We start from the raw sequence: 26,370 nt of genomic DNA, 5'->3' as shown, positions 1-26,370 counted from the left end.
AAACTGATCGCTTTTTGTTTATTTAAATCAACGTGATTGAAATCACCTATTATTGACAACAAAAGTTTTTAGAAGAAACACAGCGCGCCAATACAATTAAAATTCTTCTATTTTTAAAGTAAGGGAAGACCAATAATAGCTGTGATCAGCAATCACCATCGCAGTTAACAAAGTACTTAGTAAATTTAATCTATGAAATCCTAAAAAATATGTACATACGAAAAGGTGAAAAGTTTTCCTTAATTTTTCTTCTAGAAAACTCGAAAATTTCTCCAACATTGGTATTCTGTTTTCAAGAGCTTTCCAATGATACTAATTTTTAAAATCTGCGTAAAAAAGATATCGGTCCACCAAAATCGGCTTAACACCAAAAGTAGCGATGGTATAACGTGCCTTACCCCCATTACCACCTTTGGGAGTAGGAACAAGGAACATGTAATAATTATCAATACAGACTACGTAATCTACCCGGAGGCGTACCTAATGTGGAACTTAAATGGTTAAACAACATGGTATCCAGAGTCAAGTTGATAAAGTTAGGTTGAGTATTATCCAAAGTTTAGTTCAAACTTAAGGTTGACATCATTGTTGTATGTATCCCACAGACAAGAATACCAAAATACTAAGTCGTACGATTATATTTCTATGCGTGAGGTGGAGGCATTGATTTTTCTCAAATAGAGCCAGAAACCTGGAGATTTTATCACACTTTTCAGATGTTCTGATCAGGTCGAGTACACATCCTCTTAATGGCATCCAAGCGACCTCAGAGTGCAATGTCAGCAGAGGGAACAAGTGGACATGACACACCTCTGGGCTCACAGGGCTCTTCCGCCTCAGCATCCTCGAGTGTTGTGGTGGTGAAGAAAGAGGAGCCAAGTGACGAGAACGAGAACGGTCCTCCGAGTAGCAAGAAAACGGCTGTAATCCCACCAGTGTCCATAGGTAGAGATTTCTGAGAGCTGTTATTTGTGTAGAAATTTCTCTTCTTTTTTAGTATCTTTATGCTGTGGTGGTGAAAAAACAGTGATAAATTCCTATTACTGTCTGTGTACGAAAAGAGTAGCGGCATGTGTATTCTTTCGGTCCGTTGTCAATTGTTAGCAGATATCTGCTTTGAAAACTAGAGCGAATTGCATGCCGTTTCCGAAAGTTTGTTCCGGTAGTGCTACCACTTTTTGTTCGTCAATGCTGCGGACGACTACAATTATATTACTTTATTGATTCAGTAAAGGACTCGTCAATTCTGTGTTTATTTTCGAGAATATTGCTCCCTTGAGCATGGAACTTTGATAATAATACCGGTATCGTTTGTACTGAGGAAAGTATGGTATGGGATTTTGCCATAGCCTGCTGAGAATTGGATAAAACCGTTCTCATGCAAATCGAAACTATAATGTGATTTGCTAGTTAAACTCAAAATAGTTCCAAGTCAGGAGCGAGAGCTGCGGTGACCTAGATCATAATAATAGTTGTAAACGTAGGAAGGAAATGTAATTGAACGTTTTAGGAAGTATTTGAGCTATTTTATTTTTAGGAACGTTTTTAACATGTCCATTGCCTGATAGTAAGTTTTTCTTTAATAGCCGCACAGCGATAGCTGGGGCTATTATTGGCCTTCTCTTGGTTTTTTACAATTCAAAGAATTTGAATTGTATTGGGGCGCTGTCTTTTTTTTAAGATCTATTCACACATTTTCATGATTTTTGAAGTCAAATTGGAGTAGTGATTTTGGTCACGCCGAAACAGGAAGTGGAGCGAAAAAGCGAGTGGTTTTGCGGCGTGAATTTTTTTCGCTCTAATTTTAAAGTAGAGTGAGAAAACGGTGTTTGAACAAAAATTCGGTTTCTCGGTAGTGATTTTTTGTTCACATGCGGCAATTTCACTCTGATTTTTACGGTTTTTTCGATTTTTTGGATCGGATTTTTTTCTAAATGGTTTTCCCAATCCATTCACAGCTCTTTCTAGGCCTAGTTTTTTGTTTGAATTAAATTTTAATTTCTCGACAGTAGTTTTTTTTGTTCACATGCGGCATTTTGACATTGATTTTTTGGGTTTTTTTGTTTTTTTTATCTGATTTTTTTAAATGGTTTTCTCAATTCACTGATATTCCATTCTAGGTCTAGTTTTTTTTTGTTAAGTCAATGAAAATTCTTTGAATTGTACGTCAGGACTTGTCCTGCTATGTTTTTTTATTTCGTCGTCATGATTTTTGTTACGACCATATGACGTCACAGCCACTTTTTGTTCATTCGTTCATGCAATTTCAACTGAATTGCATGTGTGACGTCATTTTTCGCTCTTAGTGGAGCGAGTTTTTTTGTTCATGCGCGTGATTAAATTTTCGGTCACACTTGACTTACCTCACTCTCAAAAATGACTTCCTCACTTTGAAATTGACTTTTATTTACTTTAATTCAAAGAGATAAGGTCGATTGGGCGTGTGTCACTCTAAATGAAGGTTATTTGAGATCAGCTAATAGCAGCAACAAATTATACAGATTTTTAATCAAAATATAACAGATCAGCCTTCAATGAAAAGACGAATTTTTTTGGTCTGTCTTTTTTACTGTTTTCTTAGACTGCCGATCTACAAATCTATTGCGGCTATTTTCTGGCAATCTGCCAGCTATGTTTTCAATTTCTTGGGCATTACACAAATGGGCATTCTGTAGCAGGTGCCTTGAAACTGGTTTTGATCCTTGATGTGTTCGTACTTCCCTACAGAAATCTAGAAGCAATGTTGTTCTAGGCAAAGTTGGTACATCTGAGGAAATGGAGCTGCGTGTGCTGGTGTTCCAAAACAGGAAATTGGCCCAGCAGTTGGAAACCCAAAAGGACAAGGAGGACGAGCTGCAGAAACGTATCAATGACATGCAACAACTCCAGGCACTCAATGACGATACACTCGCAACTGTCAACAAGTTCTGGATACAGGTTAATTTCTCGTTTTTGATCGTTTTTCAATTGGTGTTGTATATTTAAACGAGAGCAAAATGCTTGAAATGTCTTGCGTCTCGCCTTATGGGATAGCAATTAAACTAGAATTGCTGTTCTTTAGATTTTAAAAAGTTGATTTTGTCGATGCAGAATTTGATCTCAAATTGAATGTCTTCCACGAAGAGCATAATTATCAGTAATCAACAGCATAATGCTATTTGCTGATTTAAGCTGCTCTACACCACTTTTTCGCTGAATTGAATACAATTTTTTAGTCTTCATAAAGCAACAGGACCGAGAAAAGTGCGACCGAAGTTCGTACTCCAATCGCAAGAGCGGTTTTTGGCCATTGTTTGAAATTTTCCTACTGTTCATCGGGGGGTTAACAGCTTAGTTAATTGATTAGTAATGCTGCTGATGTTATTTCAACTGAGGATGTTGATATGATTTTTGAGCTTTGGTTTTTTGAACGTCATTTGAATCCCCTTCGCATATGTGGAAATTTAATCGGTAAGGATAGCGAGCAGCAATGTAATTATAGTCGGCGGCTGTTCTTTTCAGTTGGATGAAAACCTGAAGCTGTTAGTTGGCAGATTGAAGAATGAGGAGAGATACAAAGAGTTCCTAATAGATCTGAACCTTGGGTTTGAACCTCTTCCCAATAGTGTCAAGTGGGAGAACTCAAATTCATCCCATGCTGATGTCACAGGGCACGGGGAAAATGACGAGGAGAGCAACAGTGACTCTTTGTCTGCTGCTTCTACGAACAAAAAAGGTAGTTCAAGTTTAGATGTCAAAATTGAAATCAAGATTCTGACCGCAATCAACGTAAAGTATTTGGTGGGTGTTTAGGACACAATGAGTCATTCCTGAGGCATCTGAAAACTAGTGAGAAGACGGAGTTGGAAGAGAGCCTTTCTTCTAGAGTCAACTTTACATCCAAGATTATGCAGAATTTAGTTTACTCTATTGAAACAGAGCGCACTCTAGTCAATGAGTTCTTCACCAAACTGAAAGGTATTTGTTTCATTGTCTTTTCACTCCTTTTCAATTTTGATTGCTCAGTGGAGAATTTTGTTACAACTCAAAAAGTTGCCTCAAAATCTAGTACAAACACGTTCTTCGCAGACTGTATAGTTTGATGAACACTGTAGGTCTAATATCTATCCTGCTAGTAGGTTTAATATCTATCCTCCCACCCCATTGAAAGTGAAATGAAGCCTTTGTTTTTTTTTTTGCTTAGACAAAGTTTTTTGTCTTGGCTGAGTAAGTACATTTAAGTTCTGCCTTCTGACCTTCAGACCTCCTCAAAGTTAAACTGGACGCTATTTAAAATTTGAAGTTACAATTGGGTCACTTAAATCTTGTTCTGCATCCTATACTTTTTGTCAACGAGTTTAATTCAACCGATCATGGTAGCTCTGAAACAATGTTTTGTGGCAACAAACGGAAACAATGTAAGTATCTAAGCTGTGTCAACGATCGAAATTGTCCAAAGTTTCTTTGGGCTTATTGTACTCGTTTCTATGCTCGTGGTGAATTTGCAAAGCATTTTAAAAATTTATGTTGCGGATGTATTTCATGACTCAGTTTTCTAAACTGGTTTTCAATTTTTATGCGTTTTTCGTGATTTCTTCTGGCTAATGGTTGTTTTTTCATTAGCGAAATCAATTTGTACTAAAATTGCAAGGATGATACTTGTTAACCTAGATCCTCTAAGGAAATGAAAAATTGGAGTATTTTCAAGGCAAGAAAATTGTGAAATTTTTCAAGGGAGTATGTTTAGGTGACTACTCTTTTCACTGTTTTTTTTGTTTTTTTTCTGTTGTGATTGTTTTCGAACTGTTGTTGCAGGTGTCATTCCTAGAATATTCAAGCTTCAGAAGAGCTGTTATATATTTTTTGTTGCTTATGTTTTTTGCGTCGGTGTACCGACGATTGTCGTCGTGAATGTTAAAACTAATGAGTTAAAAATGCATACAATTTAAGCTATTTTGTAACAAGGAGGCTCGGTAATGTGCAATCGCACATAAGGTTCCGACTCCGCTCATCCACAATTTTGGCATAAGTGTCTACCGAATGAGGAACAGATAGAAAAACCCAATAATTGTTTTTGGGAATCCCAAAAAACCAAGTATTTATCAAAAAAGTGTGAACGAAAAGACAGCCTCCCAAGCAAATATTTCAGTGGAGTAAAAATGATGCACTAGATTGATAAGACATGCCAATATTAAGAAAGGGAGTGAAGACGAACAGCAAAATCAAACAACAACAAACATTAATTACATCAATAACTTTGTCCGTTTTAGAAAACAGAACTTAATAACAAAGTCAGCATACCGTCAGATAAAACTGAAAATAAACAAATATATAAATCACCGGAAAAGAGGAAATGGGACCAGTCCATAAAAACGTTTGGTAACAATTAGAGAAAAAGAACAAAAACAGCAAACTTAAAAAAATTCGCTTATTTTTTTTAAACAATTAACTTCAAAGTAATGAAAACCATTAGAAACCAAGTGAAATGTACCAAAGGTTTACGATGACCAATGTTTCTATAAAAAGGTATTAAGACCCGTCCTTATTCAATTTTTAATGCGGCTAAAAAGATTAATAAAAAAACAAACAAAAATTCAATTAAAACTTGCCAGAAAAAGTTGTCAAAATCGTAAAGCCATTTTTTGCCCTCAAAATATGTTCGATTGCGGCTTCTTCAGACACTGACAATGTAGTATGTGGCCTTTCATTAATGAGACTAGGTAACTAGTAGACATAGAAGAAAAAAAGGCCAAAAGTAAGTAATAGTTTTGATTTTTTTCGAAACAAAATTACTTTCAAAGTAATGAAAGAAATTTTTTACAAAATGGATTAATTAAATATATTCATTTGTTTGCCAAAAGAAAGAGCTTGAGACCTGCAATTATCCAGAATATGTCTTGCGTATGCAAAAAGAACGTCAATTAGGACAAAAATCAAATTAATTTACTTTTTTTGTGAAAATTGGGTGTCGAAGCCAGTAAGCTCATAACGAATTCTTTCAAAGTATTAGATTTTGTGACACCAATCCTTTTTGACACATTCCTTTGACACCAATAATGTCATATTTGACCTGTAATTAACGAGACTAGGTAACAAAAACACAATAAAAAGTTTTTTATTTTGGAAAACCATTGATTTTAAAAGTCATGAAAGCGATGAGCTATCTACTAATATCAGAATATCGGCTCATTTCTTCTTCTTTGAAAAGCCATTGAAACCTGTCATTATACAGGAAATTTCATACGACTAAAAAGACAAAGTTAAAAACAAGAGTAAAAGACAAAATTAAAAAATTTAATTATCTCTTCAAGAAAGAAGTGTCGAAGCCGTTAAAACTATAGTCTATATCTTTCAGGATTTTAGTATGTTCAATTGTGCCTTCTTTTGAAGGGCAATAATGTGATATGAGAACTGTCAATAATCTGATACTGTGACAAAGCAAGAAAACGTGAAAAACTGGCAAAAATCTAAAAATAAAAAAAGTCTGAAATCTAAAAGTATTAAAGCCAGAAAACAATAACTTAAGGCTAAAAACCGCAATAACGATTAAATTTTCAGTAGAATGGAGCAGTTTTCTTTCTTTGCTAACACTAAGCTACAAGTTGACCAAATTGAGAAAAAAATAGAGGAAAAGTTCATTAAGCCATTTTTTATTTAAAAATCAAATATTTTTTAAAGTCAAAACAACCATAAGCTTTCAGCTTTAAAACTAAATGCATTAGCTTAGAGTTGCTGAAGAAGCCAATGGGACCTGTCACTCCTGAGTTTTGATTTGATATGTTCTGTTCTTACATTTCTTTTAAAAAAGACGGAATGATTAGAATCCAAAACAAGCCCTGCTAATGCTTATCGTCCATTAGAAACACTTAATTTTATTAATGCTACAGATGTTGATAATTTGTTAGTTAAAAACTTAAATAAATTCTGCATTTTTGATAATCAACGAGTAAAGTTAGCAAAAAACGGCAAAGTTCTAATTACAGAGCACTCTCAACAGAAATTGAAGCAGGAACAGCCCCCCTTTGAGTCTACAAATATTGTATTAGTGTTGTTTGGGGGTGTACTTCCGACAGATTAAATCAAAGTGGACTAAAGAAGCTTATTATGAGCTTTTTTTGATGAAAAAGGCTGAATTTTGAAATATTTAGCCCGAATTTTTTACTAAAAAAATTAAATCAAAACAATCAACAATACGTTTTTGTCTTTGAAAACAAAAATCAACAACACTATTCTTAAAAATTTTAACAAATTTTTGCAAAATTGACGAAAGTTAGGCAAAAATTCCGGAAAATGTGAATAAAAACAACGGAATTCACTCTACTTTTGTCGGAAGTTCAAACTTCGATACCTCCCTGTAAAAAACGAAAATTAAGAAAATCTTTTTAATTCCATATTCTACGCTGGACGAGCTTTCTAATGATACCAGTCTCAACTCTCTGCGTTTAATATATCGATCGCGAAAATTGTCTGTACAAAAAAAACACATTTGAGTATATAGTTCCTCCCCCCTCAAGGGGGGTCGGAACAATAAATACAGTCAGCTTTACTATATTGCTAAAACAGCCAACTAAATGAAGTGAAATCGACAAAGTGCGCTTTGTCGATTTCACTGGGCTTCTTTTAGTTCGCTTTTTTTAACAATATAAACCTGACTGTATTTATTACACAATAGTGTAAATTGTATAAATTGTTAACTCATTATGTAATCTATGCAATCTAAGTTCAGCACCAATCATGATAGCTTTTAGTAATAAGCGTCGAAGCCTTCAAGCGTAGAAGCTAAATCGACATTGTTTCCTCGGTTGACTAAAACTGCACCGCACATAAAAACATGACTCGCGTCAATTTTTTTCTTGGCTGTTTCAAATTCAATATGGAATGCAGGTCAGTTAATCGCGGCTATTTTTGCGCAATCTACAGGCAATGTTTTGGTTTTGTCTGATCATTTTTCGTGAATTGATTGTTTTTTCCGCCCTAATAGTGAGTTCAACGTAGCGGGCTCAGATGATCGTTCTGGATTTAGCCAACTTTTTTCTAAAAGAAAATAATGTAACATTTTTTAACCTCAAGTATGTATACAGATGTGTTATCGGACGAAGTGATGTGGGCTGAGGAGAACAATGGGGATAGTGAAGCTGTAATGACGTCATTCAAGGAGTATGTATTACATGTGGTGGACGGCAACGACAGACTGACAGCCCAGTTGAATGCACTCCACCAGAAATTTGATCACTCCAGCTTACAGGTTTGCTGGAATTTAGTTATTTCATTCCAAATTATGTACTAATTAAATGAAGTATAAAGAAGCATTGGAAATCAAAACTTAATCTCTATAAGCTAATTTAGGGGTCATGTAAATTGTAAATTCGCTGCCGTCGTTTGAACAAATTAAGCATACTTTGCTCTGAACGCTGCATCAGTCGTCTCAAATTTTGCATCAATTCTTGTCATCTAGAGCTTGGAGATTGGGAGCTTGTCATCTCAAACTAGGAGAGTGACAAGGGCCATCTTTTTGGTGGTTGATTTTTGGGAACTTTTCACTCGGTAGAATTTTGTTACCAATTTTTTTCTGCTCAGTTTAAAAATACATCAATGCTTCAATAATTCATGTAGTTACCTTACTTTATACAATATGTAACGTAATTGAGTCAGATACTTAGATGTACCTTTCAGATGCTAGACACGCGTGATAAACTGATGAGATGCCAGGAAGAGAACGAGGAGTTGACAGAAAAGATTGAAGATTTGGAGCACGATTTAAGTCAGTCTAGACTGAAGGCCGATAAGTTTGAGCGACTGCTAGTTGATGCGTTGCAGAATGGAGGCAAGCCTCTCTCCCGTGTCGTGGACCCCTCCAGTGCACAAGGAGGCAAATTGGGAACTCCCTTGACTCCCGGATCTTCTGTAAGTTTTTTATAGCTGTAAGCTGAGCGGAGGTATATTGCGGTGCTCTTGGTTTTTTTCGACTCGAAAAGGAGTATTGGTTTTCTCTCGGTCCCTTGTTTTTTATAGGAAATAGTTTTGTTCATGTGGCATTTTGATCTAAAAGCGAAAGTGAGAAAAGCTGTCATAGCAAACAGATTTTTGCTAACCGATATAAGTTTTTTGATCATGCGCTGCGTTCCGTGAATGACTTTTTTAAGAGCGAGAAAATTAATTGTGAAAAACCTTTCGCTAAGCGAGCAAAATTTTTTGATCACATGCGGCTTTTTCAAGCTGTTTTTTTTTTTAGTTTTAGTTCCACTTTTTTTCAATCAAAGGTGTTTGTCATAATTATCTTAACTAGTATTTGTGTTTGGAAGCATTTTTAACCATCTGAAGCAAATTTTACAAATTTAGATCCAATCTTCATCAATTTTTACCATTTTGCCTAATTTCAGCTTTTTTGCTTTTTTGTATTCTTCTTCATTTTTTTAGCATTTGCGGAGTTGTGGGATTGAACCTAGTTGCTGTAGTAGTTTTATTGGGCGTTCACTATGATTAATATTTTTGAGAAAAATTGGCTAAACTGAGGCAAATTTTGCCGATTTTGTCTATTTTTTGTTTTTTACTATTTTTCTGACCTTACGCTTCCTGCTGTAGTTTTTCTCTGTCAATTATGAGTTGAGAGTTACATTTTAGGTGTTGCTACTATGAGGTGATACCTCAAATCTAGTCGCGGCAATTTTCTCACGCAAACAAAATTTTTTTCTTGCGTTTTGGATAAGTGATTCATCTGGTAGAAAGAGTTATAATTTTTTTGTCAAATAATGGTTGGGAAGAATCTTGAGAGCTAAGCAAAGCAAATTTTGCTTAATTAAATTCAACAACGGTTCTAATAATTTTATTTTTTTGCTCTTCTTATATTTTAATTGTTGTTTATTAGTTCTCGGTCAAAATTTGGTTGAGTATTGGGTTGTCTGTCAGTTGTTTGTTTTTTGTTGCAAACTATCTGTATAACAGGTTCCTTAACCAATAGTTATTTTTGGAGTTGCAGCTTAGGTTAGTTTTATCAGATTGTGTATCTGATTTTGTCAGCTACCTGATATTTTCAAAAACGGTTGTTGTTTCGAAATGTTTAATATTATTATGTAGACTATGCATTAGGTCAGTGAAGATGGTCAATTTTCTACTTCGAGTCGTTTCCGGAATTCTTCCGGCTATGTTTTTTGTTCACACAGCAAAGCTGAAGATTTCAAATTTTCTGAATGACGTCTTCCTCTCACTAACGGCATTTGCACCCGTGACGTCATTTCTCACTCTCTTTAGCCAACGTTTTTAGATCATTTGCGTGATTAGATTTTGATCATACGGGACGTACCTCACTCAATAAAATGACTTTTGCACTTCAGAACTTAAGTTTAATTTGAATTAGTTTAAGGTCAAAGGAACTCTTATGTGTATGTAGTGAAGGTCCCTAATGAAAAGATTCTGAGCAGTGGTTTTAACAAGCTTTATTAATTTATCGCTGAATGTTTTTTACATAGCTCTTTGAGCGGCGTAGATAAATTTTTCAACTTAAATCTGTATATGTTTATCTCTTATACGGCAGGCAAGTCTTATCTTTTTCAGCTATTCCGGCAATCTACCGGCTTTGTTCAACTGCTTAAACGGCTATTTTTAGGTGCTCTCCTTTTATTAATTCGTTTTACCTTTTCATCGCGTTTTTCATTGTACATAAGTCACTAATTTTTTGTTTGACTCCTGACTTGCCTCCCTTCGCTGTTTCTACTAAATGAATTGTTAATCCTTTCACTCCATGAGTTACGCAACATAGTGATTACGGTCAAGGTCAAAGTTGCAAAATCAAAAGAAACGGCTAAACCGGTAGAGCCCCGTCATCAAGTCAGTGCATTAGATTATCAAAGTTCATCAGAGCGATTGCTAGCTGACATTACTATAAGGCTTAAAAGCTTTCGGTTGAGAAGCTGAATTAAGTACAATTTTATACTCTAATAAACTACAACCCTAATTAGAATGCTTTTTGACGCACTGTCATTTTCGATCTCTTCTTTTTTCTTTTATGTTTCAATCCAGATGTGTGTCAATTGGTTCAACGGAGGAATTTTGCCGGCTATTTTAATATTGGAGCTTAACAATAAAAAACCCATTTTAATCTGCTTTGCATTTTCAATCATCTCCAATGAAAATGTCATGTTTGCAGTATTTGTAGAAATGCTAGTCGTCACTAATTTTACAGATGTAATCCCCCATTGATTTCCCTGGAAAGATGAATTTCAAGCAAACACCCAAGGAAAGCCAAAATAAAAGGCCTAAGTTAGCGATATCGCTACGCAAAATGTAAAGCTGACAGTTGAAAAAAAAGTTTTTTTTTACATAGCTCTTTGAGCGGCGTAGATAAATTTTTCAACTTAAATCTGTATATGTTTATCTCTTATACGGCAGGCAAGTCTTATCTTTTTCAGCTATTCCGGCAATCTACCGGCTTTGTTCAACTGCTTAAACGGCTATTTTTAGGTGCTCTCCTTTTATTAATTCGTTTTACCTTTTCATCGCGTTTTTCATTGTACATAAGTCACTAATTTTTTGTTTGACTCCTGACTTGCCTCCCTTCGCTGTTTCTACTAAATGAATTGTTAATCCTTTCACTCCATGAGTTACGCAACATAGTGATTACGGTCAAGGTCAAAGTTGCAAAATCAAAAGAAACGGCTAAACCGGTAGAGCCCCGTCATCAAGTCAGTGCATTAGATTATCAAAGTTCATCAGAGCGATTGCTAGCTGACATTACTATAAGGCTTAAAAGCTTTCGGTTGAGAAGCTGAATTAAGTACAATTTTATACTCTAATAAACTACAACCCTAATTAGAATGCTTTTTGACGCACTGTCATTTTCGATCTCTTCTTTTTTCTTTTATGTTTCAATCCAGATGTGTGTCAATTGGTTCAACGGAGGAATTTTGCCGGCTATTTTAATATTGGAGCTTAACAATAAAAAACCCATTTTAATCTGCTTTGCATTTTCAATCATCTCCAATGAAAATGTCATGTTTGCAGTATTTGTAGAAATGCTAGTCGTCACTAATTTTACAGATGTAATCCCCCATTGATTTCCCTGGAAAGATGAATTTCAAGCAAACACTCAAGGAAAGCCAAAATAAAAGGCCTAAGTTAGCGATATCGCTACGCAAAATGTAAAGCTGACAGTTGAAAAAAAGTCCTAAGTTGTCTTAGTTTAAGTAACCAAGTTTCCATGCAAAATCTTTCTATCTTTATTGTATGCAAAGTCGTAAGAGTACCATTAGAGCTATGTAATGCTTTGTTCGAGTATTATTGATTCTTATGTATAAGTGTTCTAAATAAACTAGTTGGTCTATAAGATTCTCAATTTAGCGCATCTATTCACGTATGGTTAGCTGCGTTGTTTTACGAAAATGTTTCGTACGAGCTAGTCATCAGATGTCATTTGAGAGTGGCTTTTTTGGACAATTGTTAGCAGATGTTAAGACGAGGTTATTCGAATGTTATGCATTCGCAATCCTAAAACAAAATGCGTTGTAATTAATTGTAATCAAGTGAGGATAGAAAGTAGATTTAAGTTGCCTAAGCCAGTACTATGGTTAACACGGACTTTGCATACCCACTTAGTCATGGGCGAGGCTTTATTTGATATTGTGTTTTAAACGAATCGAAGAGCAATTCTTTTTTTTACAATTCAAAGAATTTGAATTGTTTTGAGGCGCTTTTAAGACCTGTTTACACATTCTCATGATTTTCCAATTCAAATTGAAATGATGATTTGGGTCGCCCCATTTGGAACTGGAGCAAAAAGCGAGTGGTTTTTTGGAGTTGAGTTTTATTCACTCTATTTTTAAAGTAAAGTGACAAAATATAGTGTTTGAGTAAAATTTAGTTTTCTCGCTACCGGTGTTATGTTCATGTGCGTCAATTTGGATTGGTTTTTTTAAAGCTGTTTTGATTTTTTATTGGAGTGAAGCGTAGGTCAGGATATCTTTGGTTCAAGTTTGGCTTGTTCGTCCTTGTCAGTGACCTAAAGGCGGAAGAATTGAGGTTCGTTTTGTTGTCCTCAAATTGTGTCAATTGAGGACATAATCTAAGTTGAGTGAAGTAAATATGAAGCTTTCGCTTAGATCCTTACCCCTAACCTGTCTAAGTATTCGAGTCGCCAAAACTGTTTTGAGGAGACAATTTCATGGTAAGAAAGGCGGTTCTTTAAGAAATTTTGGCATCTCTGAGCCCCAGTAGGGTAATATCGAAGAGCCAACCTCTCGCTGGTCATTTGAGAGCAGTTTGCCCGACGTTAGTCGGTTGTTTTTTGTTTTCAGTTAATACTGTTAGCTTGTTTCAACTAGGATTTCGAGTAGAATTTTTCAATTTGTGGGGTTTGTTGAGCTGCCATCCAATAGAATCGTGTGCTTTTTGGATCCTTTTGGTCTTCGTTGGACGGCGTCCGGTTGATCGGTTTTTAGTCCGACTATTTGACTTTTCGTCCTCGAAAACGGGATATACTGATAAAATTAAGGTCCTTCGCAGTTCTCAAAGCTACGGTTTGCTCCTACGGGACAAATAAATGACGCTATCGAGGATGCAGAAATTCATGGTGAAGATGGAGTTTTTAAGAGGTCTGACCCAAACGCCTACGCACCGATTCGTTAAGCTAACCTCCTTAAGACCATTTACCAAAGCCTCTTCGGGTGTTTGGGAGAAATTCGCCTGACGTTATTCAGTTAGATTCCAGAATTTTAATCGGTACGACCGTTTCGTTCGTTGCTACAGTTTTCCAGTTGTGCTTTTGTTTGTTTGCTTCGATTTTCATTGTGACTGGTTAAGCTGTAAAACGTCAAAACAATTTTCTGACTAATTTAACCATTTTGTAGTGGAATTTTTGCGCCTGTGTCATTTTTTAGATTGGCACGGCTGACATTTCCGTTTTTTTAATTGTTTTTATAAATTTTTTGATCATGCATTATTTCAAAGAGAAATTTGTTAGCTATTAGAAAATCATTGTTTATTTGCCTGGTTTTTTTTTAGAAAATGGCTTGTGGAAGTGGAGAAGATGGAGAAGATTACTTGCGTGCAACTTTGGCTCGCAAGGAGGAAACAATCGAGTCATATGGACAGGAGATAGCGAATCTGAAGAAAGCATTAGAAGAAGCTACCTTAGATGTTAGTTGATAATAACCATTATTCTTAAACGCAATTGAATCTATCAGTAATTAAATCCAAGAGTCCGGTACTATATTGCACGGTGTCATGTGAGAGGAAAATTATCTTGAAAATTAGTTGTGCTCATTCCAACCTCTGACGTTTAACACAGTCCAATTTTTACCATATATATTTTGGTGACTCTCCGGTACGGTTTCATTTTACTCATTCGAAATACGCATCCTATAAATAATGCATGAAGATGAAGGTTTTTACTATTCGAGCATCGATCCAGATGTAGATTAGGATATTAATGATGGATCTCTTTAAAATTATTTGTTCAAAAAAGTTTAACGTATTTATTGATAGTGTTTTAGATTGTTTGATTCGGGTGTAGGAAATAAACCCCCCAGGAAATAAACCCCCATTTTAAAATTGAATTTTGGTCGTGATAATTTGTTCGGCTGTGATAGTTTCATATCAAGTCACACGGACCGGTAAGGCATAGCCAAAGGCGCAACTCTTGAACAGACAAGTGGGGGGTTTATTTCTGAGGGGAGTATGTCCTAAAACAAAATGGGATGCTTTCGTTGGGGTGGGGGCGGTTCCGAAACCGGTTTTATTCCAATGTTTGTTACGGCACCATGTTGACAGAAATAGTTTTGGCACGCCTTTCAATTTTATAAAAGTTTGTTACACGGGGTTGTCAAGAGAACAGTCATAAAATTGGATTTCAAATTTTTGTATCTTTTTCAGTTCAAGAATCTTCCTGAGGATAGGATCACTAGTAGCTGTGAGTACAAGGTGCTGCAGAGTAAGTTCAGTGTGATATTCAATGAGAACCAACAGCTCAAGTACCAGCTGGACGAGATGCGCAACCTGCTCCAAGGCACCAAGACAAATCACAGGAAACACATTGAACAGATGGAGGTATGAACAGGCAGAGAAGCTAAAAAAATAATTAAACCAATTATTGAATGCACTGAAATAGAATTATAAGTTATCGGTGAGAGAAATTTGTTACATGCACTATAATTCTAGCAGAGCAAGGCCATGCCTGTGGCCTTTGGAATTTGATTTGCAGTTAACACAAACTTACACGTGATCAATATACCAAGTATTTGGGGCCTATCAGTAATAGCCCAACTCTGCTGGGGTCGGCTAATAAATTCGGTTATTGATGGCAAATTTTGCGTAGTGGCAGTTATTACAGCTTCAGAAGTACTCTCGCGTTGCAAAAATGTCTTTTGTACATCGGACTCTATCAACATATTCGAGCAGCGAAAGCTGTTGGCGGCTGAGACGAAAGAACAGGCGGTAAAACTAGACAAGTCGGTTTGCTGTGCCCAAAATCTCCTACCCTGACATTTGCTTGTGTAAAGGTCGACCGGGTGTCAAAAGGGCCAGAATAGAAAATATATAGCTGAAAGCTTGTTCTAAAAGCGTACCGCAAAAATCAGTTACTAATATTATTCCAAAGTCAACATATAAACACCTAATGAAAGCCGGCAAAAGTCATTTTGGGACTAAAAAAACATGTGAACAAAAACATGGTGAGCATAAAAAAACATAGCAGGACAAGTCCTGAGATATAATCCAAAGAATTGAAGACATTGAGTACCAGACTATCAGCCTTCTTAAAGGAACAGATTTGATAGTTCACAAATCATAAGCCAATACGCCAAAAAGCCCGGAAAACCTTGTTCAGACATAAAAGAAATATTGCCACTGAGACTTTCCTGAACGAAAGAAAAGCTAATGTATGCTATGTTGTACCAATTTTATCTTACGATTCCTCCCCGTGGAAGGCAAACAAATCAACTTAAAACAATTGAGAGCGTGCAATTTAAAGTAGTAAAATGGATCCACTGCACTAATAAATACAATTACAAGGAACGTCTGAGCAGAATCAACCTTCTTCCGCTATCACTTCACCATGAGCTGAACTTGACTCCACTCTACGAAACTCTTTGCCGAAAAGTGGTTATAGATTTGCAAAGTGTTGTCACGATGACCTGATAGCGGTAACACGAGAAAGCAAAGCATGCAGATTTATACCTGTGTCAACGTTTGCCTGAAGAAATGCTACTCCGACTTTTGGTCACTCACCTGCCAACTAACAAACCTGTGCAATAACTACTTCAGATCGGATATACTTAACGAGCATCACAGAGCAAACTTTTGGCACTATATGCAAAATATTTCAGGGACAAATACCACGAAATGAACCCATGCACAAACTGAATATATAAAGAAACTGAACTTGATACCTTAACAGATTGTTAAGTTGGTATCGGAGAATGGCTCCGATTGTACGTTACACCTAAAGACTGTTATTGATTAATAGCCGCACAGCGATAGCTGAGGCTTTTATTGGCCTTCTCTTGATTTTTTACAATTCAAAGAATTTGAATTGTATTGGGGCGCTGTCTTTTTTTTTAAGATCTGTTCACACATTTTCATGATTTTTGAAGTCAAATTGGAGTAGTGATTTTGGTCACGCCGAAACAGGAAGTGGAGCGAAAAAGCGAGTGGTTTTGCGGTGTGAATTTTTTTGCTCTAATTTTAAAGTAGAGTGAGAAAACGGTGTTTGAACAAAAATTCGGTTTCTCGATAGTGGTTTTTTGTTCACATGCGGCAATTTCACTCTGATTTTTACTGTTTTTTCGATTTTTTGGATCGGATTTTTTTCTAAATGGTTTTCCCAATCCATTCACAGCTCATTCTGGATCTAGTTTTTTGTTAGGATCAAAATTACACATCTCACTAGTGGTTTTTTCTCCCTAGCAGCTTTTTGACATTGATTTTCTGTTTTTTTTTGTTTTTTTTTCATCTGATTTTTTTTAGAAATGGTTTTGTCAATTCACTCATTGTCCGTTCTATTCTAGTTGTTTGTCAAGTCAATGAAAATTCTTTGAATTGTACGTCAGGACTTGTCCTGCTATGTTTTTTATTTCGTCGTCATGATTTTTGTTACGACCATATGACGTCACAGCCATTTTTTGTTCATTCGTTCATGCAATTTCAAACGAATTGCATGTGTGACGTCATTTTTCGCTCTTAGTGGAGCGAGTTTTTTTGTTCATGCGCGTGATTAAATTTTCGGTCACACTTGACTTACCTCACTCTCAAAAATGACTTCCTCACTTTGAAATTGACTTTTATTTACTTTAATTCAAAGAGATAAGGTCAAATGGGTGTGTATCACTCTAAATGAAGGTTATTTGAGATCAGCTAATAGAGGCAGTAATAACTTATACAGATTTTAAATCAAAATATAACATATCAGCCTTCAATGAAAAGACGAATTTTTTTTTGGTCTGTCTTTTTTACTGTTTTTTAGAGTGCCGGTCTACGAATCTATTGCGGCTATTTTCTGGCAATCTGCCAGCTATGTTATTATAATTTACAATATACTTCTAAAAAAATGTGCGTTTGCTTTTTTTAAAACTGAGGGTTTTAAGAGTAATAGATTACAAAACACCTTTCTCAAAAAACCACAATATGGGACTTATGGGTCTTGGAAATAAACCCCCACGGAAAAAAACCACTTAACTTTAGATAGGAAATAAACCCCCACGGAATATAACCCCCACGGAAATCAAACACCAGTTTAAATTTAAATTTTGGTAGTGATAATTTGTTCGGTTCTGATAGTTTCATATCAAGTCCCACGGGCAGCTGAGGCATGGCCATGGCCCGTGAGGCATGGCCAAACGCGCTAAATGCGCAGTTCTTTAATAGTAAACTGAGGGTTTTTTTCGTGGGGGTTTTCCGCAACCGGGGACTTATAACAGTGAACAGCAACGTCGTGCAAAAACCAATGTTTACTAATATCTATGAAACTAAGTGGCCTGAAAGACGCAAATGAAAACTGAAACCTTAAGGAATTTTTTGTAACAATTCGTTTTTAATAGCCGCAGTCAGCCTCTCCAAGACTATTTAGGCGCTCTCCTTTTTTAAAAAAAAATTCGCTTTACCTTTTGATCACTTAAAATTTTTGAAAGATGATGGGCTGCTGCCAGTAGAACCATTGATAGTAACGTTTTGCCTCATTCGCGAGTAAATAAGACCTCTGAATAACGATTCTAAGGCATCATCCAGCAAAATGAACTATAAAACGAGCAAAAACAAAAAAAATAGCAACATTTTAGAAAATAAGTGTCGATGTTTTCAAAGCCGTTAGATATGATTTAAACTTGTTGAAAATCCACAACTATTCCGGATTTAATAGCCAATGAGCCCTGCCATTAATGTGCATCACACACATGGCAGAAAAAACTACAATAACGGGCAAAAATAAGATTTGTTCCCCAAAAGTCGTAAAAACCGTTATTTACGAAAATGATTAAATAGCTAACATTCAGTATGAATCTAACGAGGCCTCTCATAAGTGAGAATATGTGACAGAATAACAAGAATTGTCAAAATTGAGGAAAAATCGGTCATTTTCGTAAACAAATATTGTCGGTGTTAAAAACGTTAAATCAATTGAAAACATTCAATAAATTCAAAAATGACTCCTTAGCGAGCTAATGAGACCTTTAAAACTGCAACTATGCCTTTTTAGAACACATAAATTGCCTTTTTGAAAGCATTTCTGCTTCAAAATAAAGAAGAGAAGAATGGAGAGTTGAAAGCAAATGAAACAAAAAAATTCGCTCTGAATAACCGAAAATCTGTTTTAATACCAATTTTTCAAAAGCAGTTTCAAAAATTTTTGATAATTAGTTGCTTTTCATTCAGTTTACTCCGCGTGTCTAAAATTCACCCCTCCAATTTTGCCACTCGTTGCTATTGAAAATTCAGAAAACGTATGAACAGATCATTCAAAAAAGACAGTGCACCAATGCCATCAAATACTTCATGAATAACACGGACTTTACTATTAGAACTATTTTTTTTCAAAAAGCTTGCCAAATTTGCAGGACAAAAATTAATGCTAGAACCAGTTTTTAATAATTAAGTTTACTTTAATGAAACTTTCGTAACTTTATGAATTAAAACTTGGTGCATATTTTTCCCTATCGTAAATGCAATCGAAAAAGTGTTAGCACATAAATAATAGCTTTTTGAGTAGATGGTGGAGGCTATACTACTTTGTGTGATTATAGAAAGACGAGTTGTCATGTCAGAAGAAGTTGAGAAATGAGGTCATCCAGTTAGAGGACACTTTGGCCCAAGTGAGGAAGGAGTACGAGATGTTACGCAATGAGTTTGAGCAGAACATGGCCCAGAATGATCAGACACTGCCCATTAATAAGGTATCCACGTCATGTAGAAATCCTATCAGTGGGAATTGTTTTCTTTTGCTGCCCACATTAAATTTGATCATCTATGATTTTTCAAGATATTGTACAGGTTTGAGGTAGTTCCCCAACACTGCAGTGATTACAGACGCGGTAATTTAAAGATGAATTTTCATGATTATTAATGGCTGCAAAGCTATAGCTGGGGCTATTGGTGACGTTCTCTTGATTTTTTTACAACTTAAACTTCTTGATTTTTTAGAGCTGTATTTTTTAAGATCTGTTCACAATTTTCTCGACTTTTTGGAGTCAAAAAGGGAGCGAAAAGCGAGTAGCATTAGTTGTAAATTTTTCAGATTGCTTTTGAAGTAGAGTGAAAAATTGGTGTTTGAACAGATTTTTCATTTTTGAAATTGAACTTTTCTTGATTTGTCCCAATTTGACTTTTTGCTGTGCTTTCTCCTGATTCTGATAACCAATGGGTTCAACAGGTCTTTCACGTGTTCTGATACCGTATAGTTTTAGTTTTTGAATTCTACTTAATCTGAATAATTCATTCATAGTTCTTTCTAGGACTATTTTTTGTTCGAATCAAGTTTTCCTTTCTCGCTAGTGGTTTTTTCTCATGCGGCAATTTGACATTGATTTTCTGGTTTTATTTTTATCTATTTTTTTTGGAAATGCTTTTCCCAATCCATTCATAGCTTGTTCTAGGTTTAGTTTTTGTTTATTCAATGAACATTCTTTGAATTGAACGTCAGGACTTGTCCTGCTATGTTTTTTAAAATTTGTTTTACCTTTTGATCACGTTTTTAGTTTTACGTAAATCAAAATTTTCACGTTTGACTCGCGACTCACCTGACTCACTGTTTCAACTGAATGGATGTTAAATTCTTTCACATATTGAATTACGCAATGTAATGAATACGGTCAGTGTCAACAGAGAAAAATCAAAGGAAACGGGATAAACCGATAGAGCCGGGTCATTAAGTCATAGTGATCAGGTTATCAGAGTTTGTTGAGCGATTGCTAGCTAGCATAAAGTTGAATAGCCTTCAGTTGAAGAGCTTAATTAAGTATAATAGTAGTATCGTATATATACAGGAAGATCGGGGGGGGGGGGGAGAGATCCTTTGGAGATCCGTTCGGCAGAGGGGGATCACTGATCCCTTAGGGGAGATCCTTCGAGATCCTTTCTGCAGAGGGGGATCACTAACACCTTAGGTGAGACTTTTATGTTAAGAAAGTGGTAATTGCGCTACATGTATTTGTCTGGTGGCTTATTGTTGGTATATATACTTCGCGAGTGTGAGGGAAGATCCTTCATGTTAGCGGTATTTTCATTACATGTATTTGTGTGAATATACTTTGGTTGGGAGTGGTCAATCCTATGAGGTACGATTAGGATTCATTTTGCCAGAATAATATTTGTTGAAAAGGATGGCCAAAACGATAGCAACCATTGATCTAAAAAATATTCATGAAATTTACCTGGAGATAAAGAACAATTATCCAAAATACGGTAAAAGGTTTCTGTATTTTCTAGCTGCTTGCCAATACCTTGACCCTGATATTGATTTCGAGGCAACATTGAAGCTGAGACCGTATGGAGGTCTAATTGGAATTGATAATTCGTCGCTGGACAACTACTTCAAATCGTCCAAAGTACTTCGACTTCATGCAATACTCCACGATGCATCAGGTTTTATAGTAGAGTACAGTCGTAAAGGCCCTGGATACTCCTATGTGTTACCTTGTCCAATTACGAACGAGTATTTGGGTCACATCACGGGATTGGCTTTTTGTTTGTTTGTGAAGACGTTCAAAAACAATTTGTTCAGTTTGTTGGAATGCTGAAACAAGAAATAGTGATATTGGATTTTGAAGGTTTTCGTTACAAGAAAACTGGTTTTATAATAAAAGAGTTATCGCTTTGTTCAAATAATTATTCGGACACAATTCTTTTTCTTCCACCAGTTTCCTACAACTCACTTTCCGCTAGTGACAGGAGATCTCATGAGTGGGTTACTAAATTTTTACATGGTTTGTCTTGGAACAGCGGTACTTATCCTTATTGGTTTCTATCACAAATTTTAGTCGCCATTAAACTTCGGTTTCCGTTAGGGAAATTTTATGCCAAAGGGAAAGAGAAAACAGAATCACTCCAAACTCTCTTGCAGAAAGAGGTAATAGATTTGGAAACGAAAGTTAAAGATATTAAATCGCCAATTGATAATATTACTTGTGCTCTCCACTCTTTCTACCTACCGGAAAAGCAAAAGAGGAAACATTGTGCTAAAAGGAAAGCACAGCTGTATTTCTATTGGATCTCTGCCATCCAATGAGCCGTCGAGTGGAGAAGGCAGCTCCGTCAGTTCTTCAAGTGAATTTATCTCCAAGTTTGACAGTATGCAGTTACATAACGAATGATAATCAGTTCACATTGACTTTTTTAAAAGAAGAGAAAATAGAATCACGGGGACAGAATATTCTGCGAAAACAACAGATTCTCTGCAACACTAAAGAAATTGAGACGCTGAAGAAATATCTTTCATTACTTGAATATTTTCAAATGTATCATGTCGTTACAACAGAAAATGAGAAAACTGAAACTAACCCCTTTACCTACGTCCAAGTGGCCAGCACCAGTTCAAGTACCTCTGGACGATGACAATCTCCCTGATGAAATTAAAATGTTGGCCAGTGAAGGCAACGTAGAGTCTATTGTCTACTATGGAAGTGGTTACGGAATGCAGGCAAACTATAAAGTGACTTACAAAAAAGACGACAAAGACTCTAGATATACTACTTATGAATTCTTTTGGATTGAAAGAGAGACTAACAAAAATGCAATTTAAACTAAAAAACAGTGTAAATTCATTTTTGCAAATAACTTATTTTCAAATGAGTGTTAAAGAAGACCAGATAGACTCCGCTAATGTAGGGGGTTTGAATGCTTTAGTTTTTGATGAGGAAAATCATGAGAGGCGTTCGTGGAAGTTTTTTAATTCTCGGCTACCACGTTCCGAAGTCGTCTATTTTACTCAAATTTTGATAATACTTTTTCTTATTGTAGTGTCTTTAACCAAGCTTGTGTTTTCCCAACTTGATTGTGAGGAATCAACATTTTGGTTTTCATTGCTTTCGTGCACAGTTGGCTACGCTCTTCCAAATCCAAAGCTATGAACAAAATAATATCCACTAGCGATAGGCTTTTTATGGCTGTCTGTGGTCCGTCGTGTTCTGGAAAAACAGAACTTATATTCCAAATGTTATTGAGAAACACTTTCTATCCAACCTTTAGTTCTATTTACTTTTTCTATCAACACGAGCAGCCAAAGTTCAGCACAATAGAGCGTAAAGTGAACATTTTTTTCACTAAGTTTTCTGGATTCGAATTCATTTCTCAGCTGGAAAATTGTCTGCTTGTGTTTGACGATTCGTGTGAAGAAATTTTCAATGACAAAGAATTTTCAAAACTTGCAACTGCGGGACGCCATAGAAATATTAGTGTGATTTATGTTAAGCATAACTTATTTCAACAGAGTAAATGGCCGCGAACGATTGATCTGAACACAACCCATATCATTTTGTTCAAATCACCTAGAGACATACAGCAGATCACCTATGTCGGAAAACAGTTGAACAATACAAATTTTTTGAAGGAAAGCTATGAACTTGCAACAAAACAACCTTTTGGACACTTACTCATTGACTTAGATCCAAAAACATCAGACTCCTTGCGTTATTGTTCAAATATTGTACAACCAGGTCCAACAATTTTTTATCTACCGTCCTCCAAAGCGGTTATCACTACTTTGACAGATGAGAGAGAAAGAGTTATGTATGCTAAAGCAAATGCTCGAGCTGCCCGAGAGCAATTGCAGGAAGTTCCTCAAACAAGCACCAAATAGCTTTATAAACTTTCTCTGTGAGTGTTTGCTCAATGTGATCAATGGCAACGTTCCAGTGAACAGGCAGTTACTTAAAAATCAGGAGAAATCATTTCAACAAATATTATCAAAGAAAACAAGTTTGGAGAAAAAGCGAAACGTTTTAGCCAAAAAACCAGAACTCATTCGAGCGTTGGGATTGTTGTGCTATATTTACTTGAAGGCAGAATAATGCATGCAGAAGAGTTTGTTTTGATCCCTAAAAGAATGTTCATTTCAAAAAACCCAACCAAGGAAGAAATATTTGATAATCCAATGTATCAGCAAAAAGCAACTCAGTTAGCACTCCTACAGAAGACTAATCCCAATTTTGAACGAAATAATGAGAAAAAAGCTGCAGACAAGATGCGGACACTAACACTGATTGGTCGATCAAGAGAACAAAGAGTAGCGGTGATGTGACAAGTGATGCAGACGATGTAAGAAGCGAATCGTTTTTTAGCGATGACAGTGAAATAGAGCCAATAGTGAAAAAAAGGAGGGATTCAGCATTCGACTCAATAATGCTAGAACTGAAACTAGTGGATGAAAACAAAACAAAAAGAGCTGCAATTATCCTAAATAAAATTTTCAATTCAAATAATGTTTCTATTAGTGAACAGACCAACATTCTGCACATTAACGATGAGCCTCAAGGAGTAGATGTAACAAGCTTTTTGTACAATTTACTACAACCCACAAAAAATTGACTTGTCAAAGTATACCAAAATCTTGAGTGAACTTGATATATCAGCTGACTTGGTTTTTAATACTCACGCAAAAAAGTTGTAGATCAGTTTTACAGTGAAGATGAAATGGAAACTGCATCCAAACAACTAAAGCAAAAAACAAAAGAGAGCAGGAAGGAAGACGATCTGAACCAACGAAGAAACATGTAAAGCCAAGAGTCGATGAAAGTAAAGAGAAGACAGCGGAAGAGGCGCGTAGAAAAGACTGGGATATCTATTGACGATGTGCGAAAACTTGACAAGCTCTATTTAAACGGTCCTGCGTCATTTGGAAGCGCAGAGATTGCAAAATTTGAGTAAATTATCAATGAAGAAAATTAAAATGTATCTGGAAACGAAACCATCTTTTAACAAATACCGATCACGTCGCCTCAGGTTTCCAAGGCTTAAAGTTGTTGGTAACGACATAAATGAGATCTGGTCCGTAGATCTAGCATATGTTGATAAACTTGCAAAATACAACGGTGGTGTAAAATATCTGCTTGTGGCTGTTGACTGTTTGTCAAGATATCTCAGGGGTGAGCCACTGAAAACAAAATATGCCACAGAGACAGCACAGGTCTTCAAAAAGATGATCAAGCATAAACAACCTGAGAAAGTTTGGGTTGATGATGGTACAGAGTTCCTAGGTGCCTTCAAAGCCCTATGCACTGAACGCGGAATTCATTTATACAGTACATTCAGTGAGAAAAAGTCTGCTTTTGCGGAAAGAAATATACGCTCTTTGAAAAATATAATCTACAGATATTTAGAAGAAAAGTGGACTTATTCATATCTAGACAAATTGGATGCGTTTGTTAAAACAATCAATTCTGGAGTAAATCGAACGACAAAGCTCGCTCCGAACAAAGTCACGAAGAAAGACGTTCCAAGGCTTGTGTCCTTGACTGCAAATACAACAAATTCTCAAAAACCCAAATTCTATATTGGTGATTTTGTGCGCATAGTGAAAAAGAGCAGACTTTCGGGAAGGGCTACAAACAGTCGTTTACTGACGAGATATTTGAAATCGCATCTATCCCGACATTGCATCCTCCCACGTATTCTCTCGTTGATGCGGATAAAGAAGTTATCCAGGGTAAATTCTATCAACCCGAACTTCAACTAGTACGAGAGTCTCCTCAAAAAAATGGGAAGTAAACGATTCGAAGACGAGTTTACGGTACATGTTATTTCTAGCGCTTCGATGGAGATCTTTGATCAAAACACACTAGCTTCGTTCAGAAATTTTTTCAACGATGAAATTCAACTATCTGGCGACTGGAGGGTAGCTCTAAGCGAAATTATTTTTCCGACCAAAATTCAGCATGTGGTGAATGGAGATTTGATAGCATATAGTCTTAAGGGTTACGAGGAGTCACAAAGAATCTCATCTGATGCCAATGTCATTTCTCGACCTTACAGTGGAGAAAAATTCTCTTTCATGACTGGAAACTTTGAAACTGTTGCTCAACTTTTATTTACCATCAAGCGAACAGTTGGACTACCTAATTTTTCGTTTCGTGAAATCAAGAGTACTGGAAAATACGAAATACTTTTTGGTAAAAATGAGGGAATCACTTTTCCTAGTGAAGAAATACCCAGTATTGTGGGTTTTACAGGAATTCCAGATAAACATGGTGTACATATTGGGTACAAAATGAATACAGCTACATCAAATAAATTAATGAAGAGCGATGAGACAAAAGCTTTTTATGGAGAATTCGCTGCTGATCTGTGCGCGGGAAAGCACTTACGATTCATATACACAAACATTATCGAGTATCAATATGTTGGTGATGCTAAGGCGCCTTTATTACGTGTCATTGATTCAAAACAACGTCTGAAAAACGGTAGCGTGTGTGAACTTGAACCAACACATAGAATAGTTTTTTCAAATTTGGACTATAAAAAACTACTTTCAAATACGATTCAATCAATTTCCATAGAGTTACGTACCGAAACAGGTCAATTAGTCCCCTTTTCAGGAACCGGTAAAGTAATATTGACGTTACAGTTCAAAAAATTTGGTGATTAAAACAATGGAATCGTACTATACCAATCAAGCATCTTCGTTGCCTTATTTTTCTGGACACTATAGACAAAGAGGAAGTGGCTTTGGAGCTTTAGCAAGTGGCATAGGTCGAATCGCCTTACCGCTTGCACGAAAATTCATTCTACCCGCAGCAAAACGTGTCGGAAAAGAACTTCTATTACAAAGTGTGCCAGAGTTAGTGGATGTTGTCAGCAAAAAAAATCCGCAAAGCAGGCGTTGAAAAACACTATTTCGAACACAGTTAAAAAGCAAACAGGAGGCTCATTAGCACTGCGAATGAGACGACAAAACCGAATGAATCGGAGACGGTCTAAACGATC

The 26,370-nt window shown here is 36.1% G+C and overlaps 1 protein-coding gene across 2 annotated transcripts in view; it reads left to right on the top strand.

Annotated features, from left to right (window-relative positions):
* The first annotated feature begins 695 nt into the window (after positions 1-695).
* Positions 696-26,370, top strand: part of LOC142336006 (E3 ubiquitin-protein ligase BRE1B-like) — a 67,960-nt gene continuing 42,285 nt past the window's right edge. For both annotated transcript variants that reach the window (XM_075384454.1, XM_075384453.1), the window contains exons 1-9: positions 696-945; positions 2,753-2,937; positions 3,502-3,715; positions 3,793-3,957; positions 8,061-8,224; positions 8,653-8,883; positions 13,972-14,106; positions 14,842-15,015; positions 19,200-19,349. In XM_075384454.1, coding sequence (XP_075240569.1) covers positions 750-945; positions 2,753-2,937; positions 3,502-3,715; positions 3,793-3,957; positions 8,061-8,224; positions 8,653-8,883; positions 13,972-14,106; positions 14,842-15,015; positions 19,200-19,349 — 1,614 coding nt within the window. In that variant the 5' untranslated portion in view covers positions 696-749. The remainder of the gene's footprint in view (positions 946-2,752; positions 2,938-3,501; positions 3,716-3,792; positions 3,958-8,060; positions 8,225-8,652; positions 8,884-13,971; positions 14,107-14,841; positions 15,016-19,199; positions 19,350-26,370) is intronic.

This window comes from Convolutriloba macropyga, chromosome 3 (assembly GCF_964194025.1).
Source record: "Convolutriloba macropyga chromosome 3, txConMacr16.3, whole genome shotgun sequence".
Taxonomy (NCBI): domain Eukaryota; kingdom Metazoa; phylum Xenacoelomorpha; order Acoela; family Convolutidae; genus Convolutriloba; species Convolutriloba macropyga.
Note: the sequence above shows the minus strand (reverse complement) of the source record. Positions and strands in the feature narration are given on the sequence as shown.